The sequence below is a fragment of the Erinaceus europaeus genome, chromosome 7, assembly GCF_950295315.1.
Source record: "Erinaceus europaeus chromosome 7, mEriEur2.1, whole genome shotgun sequence".
NCBI lineage: Eukaryota > Metazoa > Chordata > Mammalia > Eulipotyphla > Erinaceidae > Erinaceus > Erinaceus europaeus.
Window position 1 is genome coordinate 128,033,523 of NC_080168.1, and position 20,283 is coordinate 128,053,805.

At 42.3% G+C, this 20,283-nt stretch overlaps 1 protein-coding gene across 2 annotated transcripts in view; it reads right to left on the reverse strand.

The window, feature by feature from the left end:
* The window catches only part of FGD6 (FYVE, RhoGEF and PH domain containing 6), a 156,277-nt gene that overhangs the window by 69,620 nt on the left and 66,374 nt on the right, over positions 1-20,283 (reverse strand). For both annotated transcript variants that reach the window (XM_060195548.1, XM_060195547.1), the window contains exons 4-6: positions 19,369-19,528; positions 10,005-10,072; positions 9,891-9,921 (exon numbers count right to left, since the gene is read on the reverse strand). In XM_060195548.1, coding sequence (XP_060051531.1) covers positions 9,891-9,921; positions 10,005-10,072; positions 19,369-19,528 — 259 coding nt within the window. The remainder of the gene's footprint in view (positions 1-9,890; positions 9,922-10,004; positions 10,073-19,368; positions 19,529-20,283) is intronic.

Below are 20,283 nucleotides of genomic sequence, written 5' to 3' on the forward strand. Positions count from 1 at the left end.
TGAATGCCTTGGGCTCCTGGTTTGATCCCCTATATCACATGTACCAGAATGGTGGTCTGGTGCCTGTCTCTCCCTCCTACCTCTTATCCTATCTCATGTGAAATCAACAAGATAAACCTACAAAAACAGGGAGCCCGGCAGTAGCTCGGCAGGTTAAGCACACATGACACAAAGCGCAAGGATCGTTGTAAGGATCCCGGTTCGAGCCCCCTGGCTCCCCACCTGTAGGGCAGTTGCTTCACGGGCGGTGAAGCAGGTCTGCAGGTGTCTTTCTCTTCCCCTCTCTATCTTCCCTTCCTCTCTCCATTTCTATCTGTCCTATCGAACAACAATGACATCAATAACAATAACAATAATTATTACAACAATAAAAAAAATAACAAGGTCAACAAAAGGGAAAATAAAAAAACAAAGCAAAGAACAACAACAAAAAACCCTATAAAAACAAATCATGGTGGTTGGACATCTATAAAGAACAATTAGAGCCATGCTTGATAAACCACTCTTATGAGCAAATAAGATAACAGAAATTTCTATCATTTAATCTGATTAAAGATATATGAACTCTGATCCCACCAGGTTTTCACTTTAGTAGATCAAAAAGTCAACAAGTAAACAAACAAAAACATAAATTTTATTACCTGCCAAAATGAATGCAAATAGGGGAAAGTTAAAGAGTAAAAGAAGACTTTTCTGAGGAGGATATATTTGAGCAGAGACAGAAAGGATAAAGAAATATACTATGGGGAGTCGGGTGGTAGCGCAGCAGGTTAAGCGCAGGTGGCGCCGCAGGTGGCGCAAAGTACAAGGACAGGTGTAAGGATCCCGGTTTAAGCCCCCGGCTCCCCACCTGCAGGGGAGTCGCTTCACAAGCAGTGAAGCAGGTCTGCAGGTGTCTCTTTCTCGACCCCTCTGCCTTCCCCTCCTCTCTCCTTTTTTCTCTGTCCTATCCAACAACAATAACATCAACACCAACAATAATAACTACAACAATAAAACAACAAGGGCAACAAAAGGGAATAAATAAATAAAGTAATTAATTAAAAAGACTCCCGGACTTCATTCTTAATAGAAGAATCACTTATCGGGGAAGCCGGGCGGTGGTGCAGTGGGTTAAGCGCACATAGTACGAAGCGAAAGGGTCGGCGTGAGGATCCTGGTTCGAGCCCTCAGCTCCCCACCTGCAGGGAGTTCACCTTCACAGGCGGTGAATCAGGTCTGCAGGTGTCTGTCTTTCTCTCCCCCTCTCTGTCTTCCCCTCCTCTCTCCATTTCTCTCTGTCCTATCCAACAACAAGAGCAATAATGATGACAAAAAATAACAAGGGCAACAAAAGGGGGAAAAGAATCACTTATTGGGGTTTGAGCAGGAGAGTGATAGAACATAATAAATTTATAAGGAAATATAAATGTATATGATATATTACATATTAATATAAATATATTTAAACTGTTTATATAAATTTTTTCCTAGAGCACTGTTCAGTTCTGGTTTATGGTGATACAGGGGGACTGGACTTGGGACCTTTGGAGCCTCAGGCATGCAAAATCTTTTGCATAATCCGTGTGCTACATCCCCTGCCCTACAGTAAATATTTTATGAAATTAATTTTTATATTTTTATAAGGAAAAAAAATTTAAGGAACATACAGGAAAATTGGGTAAGAATGGAAAGAGGGGGCCAAGTGGTGGCGCACCTGGCTAAGCACACGAACTACAGCGCACAAGGACCCGGGTTCAAGCTCCCGGTCCCCACCTGCAGGGGGAAAGCTTCACAGAGTGGTGAAGCAGGGCTGCAGGTGTCTCTCTGTCTCTCTCCCTCTCTCCTTTTCCTTCCCCTCAATTTCTCTGTCTCTATCCAATCATAAATAAAGTTTAAAAAAAGAATTTAAAAAAAGAATGGAAAGAGGAAGGTGTCAGGTAAAAGGTTGGTAGCGGTGCCTGAATAAAACATAAAAATACGGGACCGGGCGGCAGCACAGTGGGTTAAACGCACATGGCGTGAGTCCCAAGGACCGGCGTAAAGATCCTGCTTCGAGCCGCCGGCTCCCCACCTGCAGGGCGGTCGCTTCACAAGTGTTGAAGCAGGTTTGCAGGTGTCTATCTTTCCCCCTCTGTCTTCCCCTCCTCTCTCTATTTCTCTCTGTCCTATCCAACAACAACAGCAATGGCAACAGAAATGGAAAAAAAATGGCCTCCAGGAGCAGTGGATTCGTAGTGCAGGCACCGAGCCCCAGCGATAACCCTGGAGGCCAAAATAAATAAATAAATAAAAATATGAACTAGGCTGGTGGAGACAGTATAATAATTATGCAAACAACTTTCATGCCTCATGTTGTAAGGTCCCAGGTTCAGTTCCCAGCACCACTACAAGCCAGAGTTGAGCAATGCTGCTCTGGAAAAAACAAAATAAAATAAAATAAAAAGATTTTCTGATGGCTTTGGCTGAGGATGAGAGGGTAAGGAGGGGAATGAAAAATTAATCTTAAGTTTTCTGGTCTTGACACCTCTATACCACTCAGCAAAGGAAAAGACTGATATTTAGACATCTCTGCTCTGAGTTAGCGAGTAACGCATGAGAGAGGGGCCATCCGCGTACTGGAGCCTTGGGAATCCGATTCAAAGTCCATGAACTCCTGGTGAACATCCTGCCTCTCTCTTAATAGAGACAGAGAAAAGAAGACAGGGAAAGAGGAAGGGGGCGGTAGGAAAAGACACACCTGTAGCACTGCTTGTTAAGTTTTCCCTCTGCAGGTGGAGACGAGAGGACTTGAATACAGGTCCTTGAGTATAGCACGATGTGCATCCTTCTGGGCATGCCACCACGGAGCCCCCAGATTACTAAATTTTAAGTTTGGTTACCATGATGGACAGTACAGATAATGAATATATTAGTCATCACAGAAGGCCCAGTAATGCTAGAGCATTAGCATATCTGGTATGGAGGGAACTGGGCGGTAGCACGGTGGGTTCAGCACATATGGCGCAAACTGCAAGGGCCAGTTTAAGGACCCCTGTTTGAGCCCCCAGCTCCCCACCTACAAGTGGGTTGCTTCACAAGTGGTGAAGCAGGTCTGCAGGTGTCTGTCTTTCTCTCTCCCTCTGTTTTCCCCTCCTCTCTCTATTTCTCTCTGTCCTATCCAACAACAGCTATAACCACCACCACAACAACAAAAACAAGGGCAACAAAAAGGGAAAAATAGCCTCCAGGAGTAGTGGATTCATAGTTCAGGTACTGAGCCCCAGTGATAACTCTGGAGGGAAAAAAAAAATTCTGGTATGGAAAAATCTGCCTAGGATATCATATCTAGAGGAAACAACAGCTTTCTCCTAAGCCACATGGATACCTGGTTGATATCCAAAAAGTATCCAGCATCCATTGGATTATCTAAAGTCTGTTACTAACTCATTTTAAAACAGTCATAGTCTATTATCTAACACTAAAGTTAACTCATTTAGTTGAAATCAAGTAGCATTAGTGCTCAGGATTAAACTATCCATATTTCTTCTGTGGTTTTTTCTTTTGTAAAAGTACCGATATAAGTTTTAAAAGTATGGGGGGCATTAGAATGAAGGGATGTGAGACTGTTGGCTTCATCTACATTATCCAGAGAAGTGCCACGTTCTTTTATTTTCCCCTTTTGTTGCCCTTATTTTTATTGTTGTTGTAATTATTATTGTTGTTGATATTGATGTCATTGTTAGATAAAACAGAGAGAAATGGAGAGAGGAGGGGAAGACAGAGGGGGAAAGAAAGACAGACACCTGTAGACCTGCTTCACCGCCTGTGAAGTGACTCCCCTGCAGGTGGGGAGCCGGGGTTCGAACCGGGATCCCTTGGCCGGTCCTTGTGCTTCATGACATGTGCACTTAACCTGCTGTGCTACTGCTCGACTCCCAAGCCCCATGTTCTAATGATTCACAATGCAGCTAATGTCCTGTGGTTAAGATAGCAACTAAAGTTGGAAGCTGCTGAGTTAATATTTGCACACACTAGACAGGATGTTAACATGAAGATTGACACATCATCTGTTCTCACTCTTACATTAAAGGTTTATGAGGTTCTGAAAATGTAGGAGTCAAGGTGGGTTAAGGATGATTTACTCTGAGAAACACAAACTGGAGGAAGCCCAGGCATCATCACAACTGAGATAATATGAGGAATACTTTGAGTTTGATTGCCCTTCCTCACAGTCTTTATAATTTGTTAAAAAAAAAAAAGAGCTAAGAACATGCCCTGTGTTTTCTATTACTCAAATAACATAAAGTTTGAAATTGCTTCACTTATATTAAACAGAATCAGAACTTGAATCATTAAGATGAAATTTTAATACAGGGTAAAAAAAAAGGATTTGACACTAGGAAATCTGCTGGCTAATAATGGAATGACCTATTTCTGTTCAGTGATGAACTATCAGGAAAGATGACACATAAAGTAATGAAAAGGGGCAGAGGGGATAATGGTTATACAAACAGACTCTCATGCCTGAGGCTTCAAAGTCCCAGGTTCTGCACCACCATAAACCAGAACTAAACAATGCTCTGGTTTAGAAAAAAAGAAACGAAAAAAAAAGTAATGAAAAGGGAGCGTGAGAACCTGTCCATGCTGTGTTGAACACAGAGCTCCCTCACATGTCATCCCACTGACTCCTCTCAACCTGAGGAACAGACGTCCATCCTCCTGTTCCAAATGAAAGTAGAGCTAGTAGGTTAAACAATTTTTTTTAAATAAATATTTTTGTATATTTATTTTTATTTATTTATTCCCTTTTGTTGCCCTTGTTGTTTTATTGTTGTAGTTATTATTGTTGTCATTGTTGTTGGATAGGACAGAGAGAAATGGAGAGGGGAGGGGGAAGACAGAGAGAGGGAGAGAAAGATAGACACCTGCAAGACCTGTTTCACCGCTTGTGAAGCGACACCTCTGCAGGTGGGGAGCCAGGGCTTGAACTAGGATCCTTATGCGGGTCCTTGTGCTTAGCGCCACCTGTGCTTAACCCGCTGCACTACAGCCCGACTCCCGTTAAACAATTTTTTAAAACCCATACAGTTGGTAAAAACAGACAGAATTTAAGCTAGTAGTTTCTGAAAACTTTATATTAATTTGACATGACCATGATATATTTATTATAATTTCTTGTTTTCTTTTGTTTTTTTCAGATAGAGACAGAGAAGCAGAGACCTCAGCACCAAAATGCCCTTCAATATGATAGGGGCTGGGCTTGAACTTGGGTTGTGCAGTGCAGTCCAACATATGTATAATATTTTACAATACATTTCTTCTACTGTGGATTGGAAATTTTTCTTATTATTTTGAATTCTGATAGAGGGTCTGATACAGAGAGAGAGAGAAAGAGGACAGAGAGAAAGAGACACACTGTTCATGAAGGTTCCCCTCTCTAGGTGGGGCTTAGGGGCTTGAACCTGGGTCACTATGCGTGATAACTTGTGTGCACTCTACAGGATGTGCCAACATCCCTATCGTTATTTTTATTTGTTTATTTTACCAGAGCACTGCTCAGCTCTGGTTTACGGTGGTACAGTGGATTGAATCTGGGATTTTTGGTGCCTCAGGCATGAAAGTCTTTTTGTATAACCATTATGCTATCTCCCCAGCCAGATTTTATTATTTTTAAGAGATACGTTAATTTACCAGGAGAGCATTACTCTAGCACATGTCATACTGGGGATCGTCATGCTTTTAGGTCCAATGCCCTTAGTCACTGTGCCACCTCTTGGGCTGCTGGGTTGGAAACAAGGACGTGAGAAGTGCTACTCTAGCCTTCAAGCAGCAAGAATACAGAGGTCCTATATTGTTTACAGCAGTGTCTTCAACAAATGTGCCATGTAAAATTTGCTGAAATAGCACACTCACGTTCAAATTCAGTCTTTCTAACTCCATAGCATTTCCACCCTCTTAAACAGCTACCAACTAATTCGCAGATGCTTGGGAATTCCTCTGAGGGGTCCTATTTCTGTTTAAACACGTATAGCAGAAAATATGTCAAAAATGAATAATTTGCTGATCCTAGACATGTAGGATAAGTCTTGCAAGAAAACAACAGTTTAGTTTTTATTATTTCCATCCTGCATTGCTCATGCAAAAGAGAGGTTCAGAGCAAACTGGTAGTGTATATTTGGAGTTTATTTTGAAGTCATTTATTTATTAAGCTTCCAGTTACTTATTTGAAATGATGATGCATTTGGAATTCAATATTTTGTCTGAATGACCTAATATTGTGCCATATAATTTTATTTATTTGTTTGTTTTTAACAGAGCAGTACTCAGTTCTGATTTATGGTAGGGCCTCAGGCATGAAAGTTGTGTGCATAACCATTATGCCACTTCCCCAGCCCCTGCTATGTAATTTAACAAACTGAATTACAACAGAAAACTAATGTAGTCAGAAAAATTTATATATGTGAGAAATAATTCATGGAAAAATACTTTTTCAGTGTGGGGGTAGATAGCATAATGGTAATGCAACCAGATACTTATGCCTGAGGCTCTGAAGTCTTGGGTTTAATCCCCCACATCATCATAAGCCAGAGCTGATCAGTGCTCTAGTAAAAAAAAAAAAAAAATTAAAGAAGTGGTCCGGGAGATGGCGCAGTGGATAAAGCATTGGACTCTCAAGTGTGAGGTCCTGAGTTCAGTTCCCGGCAGCACATGTACCAGTATGATATCTGGTTCTTTCTCTATCTCCTCCTATCATTCTCATTAATAAATAAGTTAAAAAAATTTTTTTTAATTCTTTTTCAACATACACTGGTGGGTCCAGGAAGTTGTTAGCTAGTACAATGAAAACCTTCATGACTTCAAGCCCTGACACAACAGGGGAGGGTCTTTAATGGCACCAGGAAGCTGCTGGGCCGGTGAAGTGGTACTGTGGCATCTCTCCCCTCTCCATGTCTCCAGTAGCTCACTATCTCCATTCCCCTTTTTAAAAATAAGGAGGGGGGTTCAGGCAGCAGCACACCAGGTTAAACACATATAAGGCAAAGCACAAGGACTCAGTTAAGGATCCTGGTTTGAGCCCCCGACTCCCCACCGGCAGGGGGGCCACTTAGCTGCTTCTTTCTTTTTTTCTTTTCTTTTCTTTTTTTTTTTTTTTACCAGAGCACTGTTCAGCTCTGGCTTATGGTGGCGCGGGGGATTGAACCTGGGACTTTGGAGCCTCAGGCATGAGAGTCTGTTTGCATACCCATTATGCTATCTACCCTCCGCCGGGGGAGGGGGGGGGGTCGGGTCACTTAGCAAGCAGTGAAGCAGGTCTCCAGGTGTCTATCTTTCTCTCCCCCTCTCTGTCTTCTCTCTCTCAATTTCTCTCTGTCCTATCCAACAACAGCAGCAGCAACAACGGAAAAAAAGATGGCGTCCAGGAGCAGTGGATTTATAGTGCAGGCACCGAGCCCCCAGCGATAACCCCAGAGGCAAAGAAAAAAAAAGGGGTGTGGGGGGGAGGATGAGGAGTGAGGAGAGGAAGAATAAAGTTGTAGTAGGAATCTAATCATTGGTTTTGCTCATGTATATATGGTTATAGCTCCCCCCACACTGCATTAAAACAAATTATTAATGTTAAGATAGTTTTTTGTTTCCAAAACTAGAGTTGGTTTTTTTTCACCAAGGAATTAGCCTCCACATTTCTACTGTAGGTTGAACAGAGCATAAAGAAATCATCTGGTGAATATGAATCACACTTAAGTGAAACCTACTTTTTATGTTCATATGTACCTATTAAAAGGATAGCTGAAGATAATTATACTCTTTGTAGAAACCTAAGTGGGAGTCTATTTTGGGGAAAACATCATTTCTTAGCAATTAAGTTTAAGATGATATTAGCAGTGGCACTAAGTTCTCACGGCAATTTCTTTTTCTTGTTTGTTTGTTTCCTTTACCATACGCCTTTTCTTCTGTTAAGTCTTAATATCTTGCCAAAATATAATAGGAATAAAGTAAGCACTAAAGACATTTTAACTAGAATGCATAATGAAACTTGTAAAAACATGCACGTACAAAGAAAAATGAAAATGTAGTTAGATATTTACCATAATTGTTTTCTAACAAGTTTGTTCAAGTTGAAAACAGAACTTTTAAAAATTAGGGGCCTGGTGATGGTACAGCTAGTTGAGCAAGCCCTTGCTCCTCACCTGCAGGGCTCTCTCTCTTCCTATCCCTCTTCTCTCTCAATTTCTCTCTGTCTCCATAAAAAAAATCAAAACAAAAACAAAATAATAATAACAGCTCTACAGCAGCCCAGGAGGTAGCGTAGTGGATAGGGTAGACTCTCAAGCATGAAGTTCAGAGTGTGTTCCAACCAACATCACAAGTGTTGGAGTAAGTGAAGATCTGGTTCTATCTGTTGTCAATAAATAACCAAATAAATCTTCTTAAAAATAATCGGTTGCGAAAGGAGCCTGAGAGGTGGCATAATCACTAAAGCACTGAACTTACAAGTGTGAGGTCTGGAGTTCAACTCCTGGTATGCAAGTGTCAGAGTGCCCTGCTTCTCTTATCTTTATCATTAATAAACATAAAATTTTAATTTTTTTAAGTTTTGTCTTTTTTTTTTTTTTTTTTTTAACCAGAGCACTGCTCAGCTCTGGTTCATGGTGGTACAGGGGATTGAACCTGAGACGGTGAGGCCTTAGGCATGAGAATCTCTTTTCTCATGCTTCAGAGTCCAACACTTTATCTTCTGCGCTACCTTCTGGACCACTCTTTTCTTTTTTTAAACATTTTAATTTTTTTATTATCTTTATTTATTTATTGTATAGAGACAGCCAGAAATTGAGAGGGAAGGGGGATAGAGAGGAAGAGAGACAGAGAGACACTTGCAGTACAACTTCATCGCTTGTCAAGTTTTCCCCTGCAGGTGGGGACCAGGGACTTGAACCTGAGTCCTTGCACATTGTAACATGTGAGCTCAACCAGGTGTGCCACCACTCGGCCCCCGAGAGTCTCTTTTCATAACCATTATGCTATCTACCCCCACTCTAAAAATTTTTTTTTAAATAGTTGTAAAAATATTTATTTGAAGGGTTTTTCTAGAACCTTATTTAGAAAGATGGAAAATGATTCTGAACAGTGATCATGAAAATACTGGTGAGGGAGTTGGGCTGTAGCGCAGCGGGTTAAGCACAAAGCACAAGGACCCACGTAAGGATCCCGGTGCGAGCCCCCGGCTCCCCACCTGCAGGGGAGTCGCTTCACAGGCGGTGAAGCAGGTCTGCAGGTGTCTGTCTTTTTCTCCCCCTCTCTGTCTTCCCCTCCTCTCTCCATTTCTCTCTGTCCTATCCAACAATAATGACAACAATAAAACAACAAGGGCAACAAAAGGGAATAAATAAATAATAATAAATATTATTTTTTAAAAAAGAAAATATTGGTGATAGCAGACATCTTCTCCACATGTCCAAGAAAAAAACATTATCATTTTTTAAACTCTCTGTTAAGGAGAAAAACAATCCAAAAATTTAAAGATGTGGATATAAAGTATCTATATTTTAAAAATAATCTGGATGTTATATATACATACATATATAATGCACACTTTATAAAAGTTCTACAGTTACATATATGTGTAAATTAGAAAATGTGTGTTAAAAAGAACTTGCATGTAATTCGTGTGTGTGTGTGTGGCACCAGGGCCTGCACATGTGTGACTTCACTGCTCCCAAGCCAACTACCTCATTATTTTGCATCTGACAGCAAGAGGTGTGGAGTGACACCACAGGTGCCCTACGCATGAGGTCTCTCCCAGCCACCCACGTCACTTAATTATGAAAACTTTTGGGAAACATTCACTACATGGTGAAAACTTTCGAGAACAGGGAAAGATGAAAAAGAGGATGGCTTTAAATTTCAAGGAAATATCAGCAGATACTTACAATATGCAAAAGTTTTAACACATCCACAAACCTGTAAAAAACAGCAATGAAAAATGTTTTAAATGAGAGGCTGGAGAGACAAACATTCTTCTGCATCATAAACAAGGAACCTACACTTTCTCGGAGCTCATGATCTCCTTGGCAATATGATGAACTTTACTTTTCACCCCAGGATCTTCATCCTGCAGGTAAGAGTACATTGAGAAAGTATAAGTACATGAAAGGACAGTGAAGATAATTTTTAAGTTAAAATGTAAATTTTTAAAAATATTTTTTATATTTTATTTATTTATTTTCCCTTTTGTTGCCCTTGTTTTATTGTTGTAGTTATTATTATTGTTGTCATCATTGTTGGATAAGACAGAGAGAAATGGAGAGAGGAGGGGAAGACAGAGAGGGGGAGAGAAAGACAGACACCTGCAGACCTGCTTCACCACCTGTTAAGGGACTCCCCTGGAGGTGGGGAGCCGGGGGCTCAAACCTGGATCCTTATGCCGGTCCCTGCGCTTTATGCCATGTGCGCTTAACCCGCTGCGTTGCCACCTGGCTCCCAAAAATGTAAATTTTATCCCTAATAGGTTACTTCTGACAACAGATTCCATACTACAGAACATCCTGTGGCCCCAGAGCTGGCACAGTGGCTAGAATGCTTCACTCGCAGTGAGGTCCTGAGTCTGATCCCCAGCACTGCATGTACTGCAGTGATGCTCTCTGGTCTCTCTCTCTCTCTCTCTCAAATAAGTATATAAAAAACAAAGTCCAAGGTTCAATCACCAACACCACTATAAGCCAGAGCTGAACAGTGCTCCGTGGTAAATAATAATAATAACAGTAATAAGAACTCGAAGGGCAGAAATGGGAGGGGGAAGTGCAATTATACTGTGATACAGGTAGAGCTGAGAGCAACGGCTAATCTTCATCTCCTCATCTGTTCAGGGCAGATGACCCCAGGGCCTTGGTGAAACATGATCATCCATGGTTCAAACTGAAGATCACATTTTAAGGGGAAAATACCACTACACACATCACATACATTCTTGGGTGGCACACAAGTAATTTAAGATTAGCTGGGAGTCAGGCAGTAGCGCAGCAGGTTAAGCGCATGTGGCACAAAGTGCAAAGGCCGGCAAGGATCCCAGTTCGAGCCCCCGGCTCCCCACCTTCAAGAGAGTCGCTTCACAGGTGGTGAAGCAGGTCTGCAGATGTCTGTCTTTCTCTCCCCCTCTCTGTCTTCCCCTCCTCTCTCCATTTCTCTCTGTCCTATCCAACATCGATGACATCAATAACAACAACAATAACTACAACAATAAAACAAGGGCAACAAGAGGGAAAAAATATATATTTTTATAAAGTACTTATTGAGCTGGCAAAGTAGTTCCCTTGGGTAGGTAGTACACTGCTTTGCCATGCACGTGACTCAGGTCAGAGGCCAACCCCCACCACATTAAAGGAACTTACTTTAGTACTGTAATCTCAGTCTCTGCCTGTCTCTATCTAAAAGAGAAAAAGAAGTCATCCGGGAGATGGTGCAGTGGATAAAGCATTGGATTTTCATCCATGAGGTCCTGAGTTCAATCCCCGGCAACACAATGTACCAGAGTGATGTCTGGTTCTCTCTCTCTCTCTCTCTCCCTCTCTTTCTCTGTCTCTCTCCCTCTCTCTCTCTCTCCTATCTTTCTCATGAATAAATAAATAAAAAAGAAAAGGAAGAAAACTTGAGAAATATTTATTTACTTAGAGACATATCAGTTCAGAGCACCCCTCTGGCACATGTGGTGACAGAGGTTGAACTTGGGCCCCAAGGCCCACAGGCCCTGCACTGCCTGCCCCTCCTGGCTCACCTCGCTGGCCACTGCACTCACTCTCCATTTTGAAATGAGTGAGGGCCCATAACTGGTCAGCAGGCAGGCTCAGCAGTTGCCTCAAAGGAGCCAAGGTACACAGCAGATGATGAAGCACCTGACTGGGAGAGCCAGTGAGAATGAGCACCAGCTCTTAACGAAAGATGCCAAGTGGGCGCACTTCATTTTTGGCAGCTGTGCTATTTTTCTATTCTTCTCTACTTCTTTTTCCACAGGGCTGTTGGGCCCTTCCCTTCTATACTTCTTTTTCAACTTTTGCTCTGTACTTTCATTTTCTTCTGCAGGGCCCTGGGTTAGCAAGAATTGTACAGCATGATTCTCAGACAATAAAAACATTATCCTAGGCAGGTAGCCTACTTCCATTATAGCAGAGTGCAAAAATGCTTGAACTCAGAACAGCTATGGTGGGGGAGATACTTATCATTTGAAAGTGACAGCACTGTATTTTCAAGTTAAAAAGCCAATGATTTAAACATGTCTTAGTTCCTAGGTGTGGTACTGAGTCAGTGAGATAGGGTGGCAATGATTCTGAGGCAGCACTGGGGTCTTTGTAATTAACTAATTCATTAAAGACAGAAATGAAGAGGGGAAGGGGGATAGAGAGGGGAGTGAAAAAGAGAGACACCTCCAGACCTGCTTCAACACTCATGAATTTCCACATGCCCTGAAGGTGGAGACCAGGGGCTTGAACCTGCTTCCCTGTGCATGGTAATGTGTGTGTTCAACACCGTATGCCACCATCTGCCCCAAAGTATATGCTTCTATTCTACAAAAGAGACCATAAAACTTGGAGGCAACCCCACCTGCAGGGGGAAAGCTTTGCAAGTGGTGAATGAAGCAGGGCTGCAGGTGTCTCTCTGTCTCTCCCTCTCCTCTCCCTCCCCTTCCTCTCAACTTCTGGCTGTCTCTATCCAATAAACAAATAAAGACAATTAAAAAATTTAAAAACAACTAGGAGGTAAAGCAGCAGGTACTGGCATGAAGACAGGCATGAGGATCAATGGAATAAGCTGACAATCAGCAGTAAACTCCAATTTGTGGTCAGTAAAATTTTCAGTTATCAAGGTAGCTGAAAATAGTCCTACTTTTGTGGTCCGGGACGTGGCACAGTGGATGAGGCATTGGGACCCTCAAGCATGAGGTCCTAAGTTCAAACCCCAGCAGCACATGTACCAGGAGTGATGTCTGGTTCTTTCTCTCTCCTATCATTTCTCATGAAGCAATAAATAAAATCTTAAAAAAAAAAAAAAAAAAAAAGAAAAGAAAATAGTCCCACTTTCAATCCCCTGAACCACCATAAGGCAGAAATGAGCAGTGCTCTGGAGGGGGGAAAAAGAGCTAAAAAATTAGCTCGTATTTTCTAAAGGAAAATAAGAACTAAAATCTATGTGACCTTGGGCTAGAATTTTAATTTTTAGATACAACTTCACAAATATCTTTAAAAAAAAAAAAGTATTGGGAGTCGGGTGGGAGCGCAGTGGGTTAAGTGCATGTGGCACAAAGCACAAGGACCAGTGGAAGGATCCCAGTTCGAGCCCCCAGCTCCCCACCTGCAGGGGAGTCGCTTCACAGGCGGTGAAGCAGGTCTGCAGGTGTCTGTCTTTCTCTCCCCCTCCTCTCTCCATTTCTCTCTGTCCTATCCAACAACAACAACATCAACAACAACAACAACAACAAAAAAGCAACAAGGGCAATAAAAGGGAGTAAGTAAATTTTTTTTAATGCAAAAAAAAAAATTATACTTAAAAAAAAATTGTCACCAGCCACAAATATCTTGTAAAAAAGAAAAAAGAGATAAACCACAGCTGATCTGGGGAGACAGCATAGTAGTTATGCAAATAGCTTTTTTTTGCCTCCAGGGTTATTGCAGGGCTCCGTGTCTGCATTACGAATCCACTGCTCCAGGAGGCTATTTTCCCCATTTTGTTGCCCTTGTTGTCATTATTGTTGTTGTCACTGCTGTTGCTGTTGTTGGACAGGACAGAGAAATGGAGAGAGGAGGGGAAGACAGAGAAGGGGAGAGAAAGACAGACACCTGCAGACCTGCTTCACCGCCTGTGAAGTGACTCCCGACTCCCCTGTAGGTGGGGAGCCAGATGCTGGAACCAGGCACTTAACCTGCTGTGCTACCACCGACACCCAACCCCCCTTTTAATTTATTTATTTATATATATTTTATTATATTTATTTTGTCTAGGGTTACTACTGGGGCTGGGTACCTGCACAATGAATCCACTGATCCTGAAGGCCATTTTTTCCATTTATTTATTTTTATCAAATAGGATGGAAAGAAATTGAGAGAGCAGGGGGTGACAGAAAGATAGACACCTGCAGACCTCCTTCACCGCTTGTAAATCGACTCCCCTGAAGGTGGGGAGCCGGGGGCTCGAACTGGGATCCGTGAGTCCTTGTGCTTAGCGCCATGTGTGCTTAACCCACTGCACTATGCCCTTGCAAACAGCTTTCATGCCTGAGGCTAGTAGCTCTCAGGTTCAATTCACAGCACCACCATAAGCCAGAGCTGAGCAATGCTCTGGTCTATCTCTCCCTCTGGAATCTCTCTGTATCCTTTTCTACATTTTTCTCATTAAAGTAAATAAAATAGTCAAAAAAGTTTTAATAAACTTCATAAACTAAAAAATCATGTTTCATCTCTTTGTTCTTCTTTTTTCTTACCAGAGTACTGCTCAGAGAACTGCTCAGCTCTGGTTTATAGTAGTGTGAAGGACTGAATCTGGAAAAAAGAGAATCATGTTTCAAAAGACACCATGAGGAAAATAAAAAGTGTGTCACAAAACAGGAGAAAGTATTTTCAAATCATGATTTTATATCAACAATGAGAAAATGACTTTTATTACTCAAATAACTCTGTTATAAATAAGTAAAAGTTGACTGAGAAGTGGTGCAGTGATTTTAAAAACCTGGCCTGGGGGCCAGATGGTGGCGCACCGGTTTGAGCGCACGTTACCATGTGCAAGGACCCCAGGTTCAAGCCCCAGTCCCCACCTGCAGAGGGAAAGCTTTGCAAAATGGTGAAGCAGTGCTGCAGGTGTCTCTCTGACTCTCTGACTCTCTCTTCCTCTTCCCTCAATTCTATCTGTTTCTATGCAGTAAATAAAGATAATAAAAAAAAAAATTTAAAGCTGGCCTGCAGGCATGAGGTCCTGAGTTTTTTTGTTTGTTTGTTTTTAAATTTAATTTATTTCTTTATTGGGGAATTAATGTTTTACATTCAACAGTAAATACAACAGTTTGTTCATACATAACATTCCCCAGTTTCCCATTTAACAATACAACCCCCACTATGTCATTTATCATCCTTCATGGACCTGTATTCTCGCCACCCACCCACCCACCCCAGAGTCTTTTACTTGGGTGTGATACGCCAATTCCAAGTCCAGTTCAGGTTCTACTTGTGTTTTCGTTTCTGATCTTGTTTTTCAACTTCTGCCTGAGAGTGAGGTCAGAGGTCCTGAGTTCTATCCCGTGCACGCACCGCATGTGTCAGTGTGATACTCGGTTCTCTGTTTCCCTTCCTCCTTCCCTCACTAATAAATAAGCTAGGTCTTTGAGCCATGAAGGAAATGCAAATAAAAACCACAATGTGTGAATGGCAGCCTTAATTCATCTACTGTGAGTTGGAGTTTTCACTTTGTTGTAATATCACTAGAGGCAGACTTTATATTTACTGTGCTCTTTATAATCCTGAGATTATTCCTTTTTTTTAAATATTTGTTTATTTTCCCTTTTTGTTGCCCTTGTTTTTCATTGTTGTTGTAGTTATTAATGTCGTCGTTGTTGGATAGGACATAGAGAAATGGAGAGAGGAGGGGAAGACAGAGAGGGGGAGAGAAAGATAGACGCCTGCAGACCTGCTTCACCACCTGTGAAGTGACTCCCCCGCAGGTGGGAAGCAGGGGCTGGAACCGGATCGTAATAGGCTGGTCCTTGTGCTTTGCGCCACGTGCGCTTAACCCACTGCGCTACCGCCCGACTTCTGGTCCTGAGGTCATTTCTAAGAGGAAGACTCAGGATCATTTACACTACTTTACATCTGGAGTCATTAACTTCTCCACTTTTGTGCAGCTACGTTAAAAAGCATGATTGATGGGCTCGGGACACAGCATAATGGTTATGCAAAAAGACTCTCACGTCTGAGGCTTTGAGGCCACTGGTTCAATCCCCCACACCACCATAAACCAGAACTGAGTAGTTTTCTGGTCTCTATCTGTCTTCTTCTGTCACTCATTAAAATAAATAAAATAAAATATTTTAAAAAGCATTACTGATCATCAGAATCACCAGGCAGCTCTTAAGTAATAGATTTCCACATAACTGCATTGGAAACACTGATTCTGAGATGTGGAACAAAAAGTGTGTTAAAAAAAAGGGAGTTAGACGCTGGAGATGGTGTTAAAGCACTGGACTCTCAAGCATGAGGTTCTGAGTTCAATACCTGACATCAAATGTGATACACTGATATAATACTCTGTCCTTTCTTAATTAATAAATAAATCTCTTTTATATAAAAAAGGAATTAAAGCTAAATGAGCAATAGAACTGGTCTTGAAGAAGTGAATAATGAGGGCAAACCTGACAGGAAATGTCCCACACAAAAGGCCAATCCTGAGGGGAATGGAACGACCAGTAGGGCAGCTCAGCTGCATAGCCTAGGCCCCCGCTTTTGCATACATACAGACTCGGCCGGAGCTGATCCCACCACCACATGGGAGGAAGATTTGTGTCTCTTTTTCTGTCTCGCTCGGTCTCTATTTCTTTCTACCTGAGAAAAGTCAACTCAAAGTGGCAAAGACAGTATAGTGACAGAAAAGAAAAGATGAAAACCCCCTGGAACGAGCTGACATCTTGAAGGAGTACATGTGCTTAGTTTCAGCGTACATAGTACTCTATTCCAGCCAAAAAACGGGAGCCACACTGCAACTCAAGGGTGAGTTCTGCCCTTACACGTCTGTCCCTCTGCAATGAACCGAAAGCTTATTATATGTAGCTCCTCTTGTTTAAAAAAAAAAAAAAGAGAGTAACACCCAGGGGCTGGACTAAATGACTAAGGCCTTTCGTAACTCTGGATTTGAGGAGTCTGTGCATTCTATTGTCTGACCTCTTAAACTAGTAAAACTACAGTGCTAGACAGGGAGGCTAGTGAGTAAAAAAATAGATTATAATGAGTTGTAATCATTTTCAAAGTAGAAAGTCAGAGGTAACAAAAATAAGTAAATGAAAAGGCTCTCTATTATCTCCAGCACATTGTAAGAACAATGACTGATTCTGACCCAAGTCAAACAATGATGGGAAAACACATCCCACTGCAAAAATCTCAGCAGAGGCCAAATGCTGCATCTGAAGTCTTCAGTTAATGACCATGCTCACATTCAGCACACAGTATTTCAAAGCAGATTGCTTGTCAAAAAATTGCATCTCATAAAAAACAAAACTCTGCTGTGGAAGTTGAAATATGAAGCGCAAATCAATGAAATTACTTTGTCAAACTCATGAAATATGTCAGACAAATTCCAAAATAGAACCTTTGATCTGGAATCCAGTTTTATGTTCCCATCTCTTAACGATGGCTCAGTTCTGTGAATTCTTATCTATATTTTCTGTTCTCTTCTTTCCATATTTGTTCATTGCAAATAAAGGTGAGTGGATTTTACCTGTTACTTTTTTTTTTAATATTTATTTTATTTATTTATTCCCTTTGGTTGCCCTTGTTGTTCTATTGTTGTAGTTGTTATTGTTGTTGTCGTTGTTGGATAGGACAGAGAGAAATGGAGAGAGGAGGGGAAGACAGAGAGGAGGAGAGAAAGACAGACACCTGCAGACCTGCTTCACCGCCTGTGAAGCGACTCCCCTGCAGGTGGGGAGCTGGGGTTCGAACCGGGATCCTTATGCCGGTCCTTGTGCTTTGCGCCACCTACGCTTAACCCGCTGTGCTACCACCCGACTCCCTACCTGTTACTTTTTAACAGAATTTATAAAAGGCCTCTACAATGCTACTCAAGAACTCTACTAAAAATTTAACAACGAGGGAGTCGGGGAGTAGCACAGTAGGTTAAGCACAAGTGGTGCAAAATGCAGGGACTGGCGTAAGGATCCCGGTTCGAGCCCCTGGCTCCCCACCTGCAGGGGAGTCGCTTCAAAGGCAGTGACGCAGGTCTGCAGGTGTCTGTCTTTCTCTCCCCCTCTCTGTCTCCCCCTCCTCTTTCCATTTCTCTCTGTCCTATCCAACAACAACGACATCAACAACAACAATAATAACTACAACAATAAAACAAGGGCAACAAAAGGGAATAAATAAATAAATATTAAAAAGTAATAATAATTTTTAAAAATCTCTAAAAAAAAATTAACAACAAAGTAGGAAGTAACTCAATAGGTAGAACACAGGGCTTAGAAGATGCTATGATACAGCCAGTAAAAGAAACACTCCTCGGGAGTCGGGCTGTAGTGCAGCGGGCTAAGCGCAGGTGGCGCAAAGCACAAGGACCGGCATAAGGATCCCGGTTCGAACCCCGGCTCCCCACCTGCAGGGGAGTCGCTTCACAGTTGGTGAAGCAGGTCTGCAGGTGTCTGTCTTTCTCTCCTCCTCTCTGTCTTCCCCTCCCTCTCTCCATTTCTCTCTGTCCTATCCAACAACGACAACAACAATAATAACTACAACAATAAAACAACAAGGGCAACAAAAGGGAATAAATAAAATAAAATAAAAAAAAAAAAAAAGAAACACTCCTCTTAGATTTTCATTGTAATTCAACTGTTATTTCAAATAAAATCCTAAAAATAAAGGGGCAGGAAAGTCATCATATCTTTCCAGTATCAGATCTAAAGACAGAGCGGGAGACGCCATGGCAGCGTTTCAATATTCAGAGAGCTCAGCTCTGGCCTGAGGTGGTGCTAGGACTGGAATCTGGGTCCTCACAGCACTTTGCATGACCACTGTGCAGTATGCCTGGCCCTGCAAAATGTAATGCCTAAGGTCACAGCCTGGTGAGCTACAACTATTCTAACTCTCCGGCACCTCAAAAGCTCTTAATGTCCCACAGTCCCAACCTGAAGGGGGAAACTTCTTAAGTGGTGAAGCAGGTTTGCAGGTGTCTACCTTTCTCTTTCCCTCTCTACCTCCCCCGACTCAATTTCTCTCTGGTCTATGAAATAAAATGGAAAGAAAAAAAAAAAAAAGGCCACTGGGAGCTGTGGATTCACAGTGTGACTTAGGTTTGAGCTCCCAGTAAACACACAGAAGTGCATGGCACTGGGTGAAGCTTCAGTGTCTGTATTTAGAAAGTAAAGTAAGCGGGCCTAGAGTGGTGTATTCCTGCCAACAGCAGAACAAAAAAAATGAGGCTGGAAATGGGTCTACATCAAACAGAAAGAAGGGACAGGCAGTGGTACATCCAGCTCAGCACACGTTAGAATGCACAAGGACTGGGGCTCAAGCCTCGGGTCCCCATGAGCAGTTAAGCAGAGCTGCAGGTGTTTCTCTCTCTCTCTCTCTCTCTCTCTCTCTCTCTCTCTCTCTTCTCTCTCCCTTCTCTACCTCCCTTCCCTCCTGATTTCTCTCTGTCTTTATGCATTCAGTCAATCAAATATTAACATACCTGTTTATATCCCAGCAAGTCAGGCTCCCCTTTACTGGACCCAGAGCTGATGTCGTCATCGTCATCATCAGAACTGTTGGTGACTTCTTCCTCGTCTGAGGGAAGGTCTCGGAGACCAAGGTGCGGGTCACTGTGCCTCTCCTGAGATACTCCCGGGCGGCTTCAACAGGAAGGATCACATTAGTCACCTTCAACAAGAAGGGATGCCACTACCAGAACTAAACACGCCTGGCAAAAACCAGTTAGCTTATGTGAGTGTTGTAAATAAGGCATAACTAAGGAACCTGGAGGGGTAGCAATAGCCAGATTGGGCTGGCTGTGGAAAACAGCATCATGGTTATGAAAAAGACCTTCATGTCTGAGGTTCTGAGCTCCTAAATTCAATCCCAAGAACTACCATAAGCCTGAGCTGAGCAGTACTCTAGTCTTTCTATATCTCTCTCATTAAAGAAAAAAAGGGGAGGTGGGCTGAAGCACAAGAACAGAACAAGGGTCCCAGTTTGAGCCCCCAGCTCCCACCTGCAGAGGGGTCACTTTGCCAGTGGGAAAGCAGGTCTGCAGATATCTTTCTCTTCCCTCTGTCTTCCACTCCTCTCTCTCTCAATTTCTCTCTGTCCTAGCCAACAACAATGGAAAATGGAAAAGACAGCCACCAGGAGCAGGCAGCAAGCCACAGCGGTAACCGCTGGATGCAAAATAATACTAATACTAATACTACTAAGCTGGGTGGTGGTGCACCCAGTAGAGCATACACTTTATTGTGCACAAGGACCCCAATTCAAACCCTCAGTCTACACCTGCAAGGAGGAAATTCATGGCAGTGAAGCAGGGGTGCAGGTGTCTCTCTTTTCCTTTCTCTCTCTCTCCTTCCCTTCTCAATTTCTCTCTGGTCTATCAAGCAAAAGAAAGAAGAAA